The 4,404-nt window shown below is 51.5% G+C and overlaps 1 protein-coding gene across 1 annotated transcript; it reads right to left on the bottom strand.

The window, feature by feature from the left end:
• On the bottom strand, nt 1-4,270 carry UBXN6 (UBX domain protein 6). Its single transcript, XM_009895584.1, has 10 exons — nt 4,122-4,270; nt 3,780-3,841; nt 3,519-3,650; nt 2,842-2,939; nt 2,360-2,435; nt 2,189-2,273; nt 1,707-1,926; nt 1,472-1,602; nt 660-805; nt 1-150 (listed from the first exon to the last, which is right to left on the bottom strand). Exons 1-10 carry the CDS (start codon nt 4,204-4,206, stop codon nt 22-24), a joined length of 1,164 nt encoding a protein of 387 aa, XP_009893886.1. The 5' UTR covers nt 4,207-4,270; the 3' UTR covers nt 1-21.
• Between the last annotated feature and the right edge of the window lie 134 nt (nt 4,271-4,404).

The raw sequence follows: 4,404 nt of genomic DNA, 5'->3' as shown, positions 1-4,404 counted from the left end.
CTGAATCCACTCCCCTTTATTTCATGACAGTGTCTGGACTCTGGAGAGAAGTTCCGATTTCAGGGCGCTTGCTGGCTGCTCCTCTCCCGACGCCTGAATGTCTGCCATGACTGCTGCATCCCAGGCCAGAGTCAGGAGGGCTGAGGGCACCTGGGACAAAAAAGGCAGAGTTATTAAGCTATAGCAATGTTATACTTTGACCTCCTAACATGCTGTGTATGGTCACAGACCTGGAAAAAAAAACTTAGCGCGCTTCAACTAAAAAGGACAAGTGTGGATTTCTGCAAGAAGCTCCTCAGGGAGGACGCTGCTTTAGGCTTTCTCTTGGTAGCCTCGTGCTAGAGCTGCGCTCGCCTCGCAGTTGCTGCCTTCCCTCTTTTCCCAGCGTGGATGCTCAGCCTCTGGCAGAGCTGCTGCCAATTCCTGCAGCCTGCGTTTGCTACAGGAGGTCGGTCCTTGCGGACAGACCTAACCTTGAGCCAGAAGCCTTCAAGCAGTTACTTGTTCGCTTGCGCTTAAAAAGAAGGGGCCGGAGCACAACTTACGGCACTGAAAGCACAAGACGCAAACTTCTAAGTTATGAGCAGCAGATGACTCTGACAACCTGAAGACCCCAGTGGAAGGTACTGGCCATCTTTTTTTTTTTTTTTTTAACTCACCAGCCCACATTCATTGAAGGCCAAGTTCTCATCAGTCAGTTTGAGACCTCCGGGTCCCACCAGCTCAAAGGGCAGCCAGTCATCTCTGAGTGCTTCTCTCACAAAGTTGTAGAGCACGGATACTGATTCTCGTGCATAAAAAGTCCCTGCCATGAGAAAACAAGGTGAGATATCGAGAGATAGTCTGGCATCTACCAAATCTAACCTTTTGTGGTAGGTTTCCTGGGGCTCACGTACTGATGCTAACTTTATGAACTACTTCAGTGACACAGAAACAGCCTGATTTCAGCTGAGAAGTATAAAAGCAGAATCCCCAAAGAAAACTTGTTACTTCAATTGTTGCAAGCCCCTGCCAGCCTGTAACAAAGAGCTGGGAAAGCCTGAAATGATTTCCAGAGTTCTACGGCAAAATTGGAAGAGGGTTTAGACTGTTGTACAGCCTGACACCACACAGGCAGCCTCACGCTGGTTACTATAACAAACTGATCTAATGAGTCCAGCTTGCTCGCGGTAGCCTGGTAAGAGCGTGCTTTAATTAACAGCGCCTTGAGATTCTTCCCTCTCCGCTCAACCTGGTCTTACAGTCCCAACCCCATGCAGGTGGGGCAGGTGGAGGGCTCGGAGACGGGAAGAGTTCTTACAGAAGCGTTCCCCTGCTCTGGTTTTTGTTGCTTTATTCTACCAGCTGTGTTCAGCCCACCTCAAGCCTGCTTTATTATTCAAGCTCTTGCGCTACAAGTATTCTCAGAAGCTTTTGGAGGTGTACAGAGAAAGGGCAAGAAGTCTTTTTTTTTTTTTTTTTTTTTTTTTACCTTGGAGGATGTATCCATCGGGAAACCGGACTCGTACCAGGGTGTAGTTGTACTTGCGCATTTCTCTTTGTTCTTCTTTCTCTCGCATGGCTCTCGTCCTCAGCATCGAAGCCTTCTCCACTGCTTCTGTCCTTTAGAGAGAAAGCGATTTTTAGCATGAAGGAGAGGTGCGAGCCTCCTAGCTGGCATCGCGTTCCCCCTGGGCGGTCGGGGCCCTCCTCCTAAGCCTACGCACCGGAGCCGTTGCTCTCGTTTGATCTCTTCTGCGGTGAGGTTGTAGAAGTCATTTGGCAGCTCAAACCGAGCAGCTTGAGGCGATGGTTTAAATACACAGAGCTGGCGATCCAGCTGGGCTCTCACAGGCTCAGAGCTTAAAAGCTGCTCTCTGTAGTCCTTGAGGTCTTCCAACTTGGTCAGCATTTCTTCCTTCAGTACATAGTACTCCTCTGTGGTCTCTACAAGCAAAAGGATGAGATTTGAGTCTCTCGTTCTTTATATGAGTAACGTATGAAATACAAGGGCAAGGATCTCCAGAAAATGTAATGTCTTAATGGGGTAACTGCAGGGTGAGCGGTCGTTTCTGTTACAGCCTTGGAGTAACAGCCTTAATTGCAGCCTGCGGAGCTCTCGGCATCCAAAGCTGCCTCGCTCGCCTCCCCTGGGATGTCCCACCACCATTCAGACTCGACTCCAGTTTAATACATTTAGATTTCTTGCCTTGTCCTGGAACAGGCAGTGTTTTTGTCTCAAACCCGATAGCCTGGAAAAATTTGTGAATCCCTTCCAGGCAGCTTATCCTTTCCTGGAAGAAAAGGAAAGAATTTAAATGTAGTCTGCTCCAGGCAAGGACGTTCCTAGGCAGAGCACCTGCAGGAGTCTTGACCTCACCTGAAACACTTTGTTCTGCAGTTTAATTTTCCGGTACTTCTCTTCCTCTGGATGGAGATAGATATTATCCAAGTATCTGCAGAAAGAGGAATGCACTGCATGGGTCAAAGCAGACACTTAGGACACGCTACTCCAAGGTGCAAGAAAAGACTGGTAGACCTCACAGCATTTCTCACAGATAAAAGAGCTGAAAAACTGAGGAAAGTAAAATACATCGGTGTTTCATGCCCAAGCCAGACAGAAGATGGGGTGGTCAATCTCAACCAGCAGCTCCCAGACCTCTCGGATGAGTAGACCAACTCTTAAAACACCTCTGAGATGCTGACCTTATTTCAACCGACACTTAAGATGGTTCGAGTGTTTGGTTTTGGACTTCTTCAGACACTGCCTGGACCACAGCAAGAAAATCCACCCGCCTGCTGGCCTCGCAGGGAAGGGACAAGCTACCTGCGCACTTGGTCCTCCTAACGCAGTCCGCTTACTTGGCCATGGTCTCCACGCCCACTCGTACTTTCTCCCGGTCTTTATTGAAGGTGTGAATCTCCATGATCGAGGCAGCCACGGGGTCTACGGAGAAATACTGAGGGAGAAGGAGAAAAGCTGGTCAGGGGGGAGCTGACGCTACTCCGTACAAAGGGATGTGTGCGTCTGTTGCAGTTTAACGCCGACCAGCGGCTCAGCACCACACTTGTTCCCACCCCGCCCCACAGTGGGATGGGGAGAGAATTGGAAGGGTAAAAAAAAAAAGTGTGAAAACCCATGAGTTGGGCTAAACCCAAGATTAATAGGTAAAGCAAAAGCTGTGTATGCACAAGAATTTATTCACTGCTTCCCAGTTTAGCCACTTCCAGCCAACACTGTTTTCATCACAAATCTAAAACACAGCACTATCCCAGCTGCTATGAAGAAAATTAACTCTCCCCCAGCCAAAACCAGTGCAGGGCCAGAGCTCCCAGTCCCAGCATTTCCAGCAAGCCAAAAGGACAGTGCTTGGAGAGGCACTGTACAGCTACAGCGGGACAGAGTTACCCTTTGGGAGACGGTGGTGATTTTACAGGGAGAAGGCGGAGCAGTCGCTGCTCAAGGGGACCCACATCTCACACCGAGTTAAAACAGGAGGAAGGGAAGAAGCCGTGCAGCCGGCAGGCGCGACACTTACCGACTGGATGGCTTCTCTGAGGTGCTTTTCCTTCTGGTCTTTCCTTACAACTGCACCAGTTAATGGGCAAATGAAGTAGACCCCTGAAACAGAGGGGGCCGCTGCCCCTTCCTTGTCTGGGGAGGCGAGGTCCTACAGGAGACAAAACCAAACTGAACGCAAGAAAGTTTGGGTTTGGTTTTAAATATCCTGGCAAGTCTGCGTGGGACAGGGACGGCAGCCCAGAAAGGTGCTGATCAGGGACGGCAGCGTCTCTCATACCTTTTCCTCCGCCGACAGCCCTTTCTCACTCGCAGCTGCCTCCGCCATCAGCTCTTTTCTCACTACGAGAGACAAACCCACGTTACGGGGGTGGAAGTTCAGCAGATTTCAAAGGGTGCCCTGGGGAAGCAAATGCCTATCCGGGTGCTCTGTCCTGAGTCCAGAGGTGACTGTGACCCCCATGTCTACGACACCCAAGCAGTGGCAGAAGCCAGCTGCATCCAAGCAGTTGCCCACCCAGGGTGTCCCTCCCCGGCCTCAGCTCAGAGCTGTGACCATCCCAGCCAGCCTCACCATCCCTATGCCAGTGCAGAAGCTCCGTGTCCTCCAGCGAGCTCCTACCTTGGTTCTTGATGGCCTCCTGGGAGGAGGAGACCTTGGTCTTGGGCTTCAGCTCCATCCGGGCCAGCGCAGCGGCTGCCGCCATCTGCGCTTCATCTGTTGGTCCTTGACGAGGCTTTGGTGCCGCTTCGGCTTTCGGCTTCTCCTTGGGGACCCTGGGCAGGAGGAGATGGGCTCCACTACCGCACCAACACTGCACCGGCCTGGACGTGGCCACGGACACGTAACGGCAATTACCACCCTAGTGCCCCCGGGGAGGCAGCCGGGGAACCGGCCGCCCCGG

Source organism: Charadrius vociferus, unplaced genomic scaffold, assembly GCF_000708025.1.
Source record: "Charadrius vociferus isolate BGI_N301 unplaced genomic scaffold, ASM70802v2 scaffold310, whole genome shotgun sequence".
Taxonomy (NCBI): Eukaryota; Metazoa; Chordata; class Aves; order Charadriiformes; family Charadriidae; genus Charadrius; species Charadrius vociferus.
This window is presented reverse-complemented; position numbering and strand designations above follow the sequence as displayed.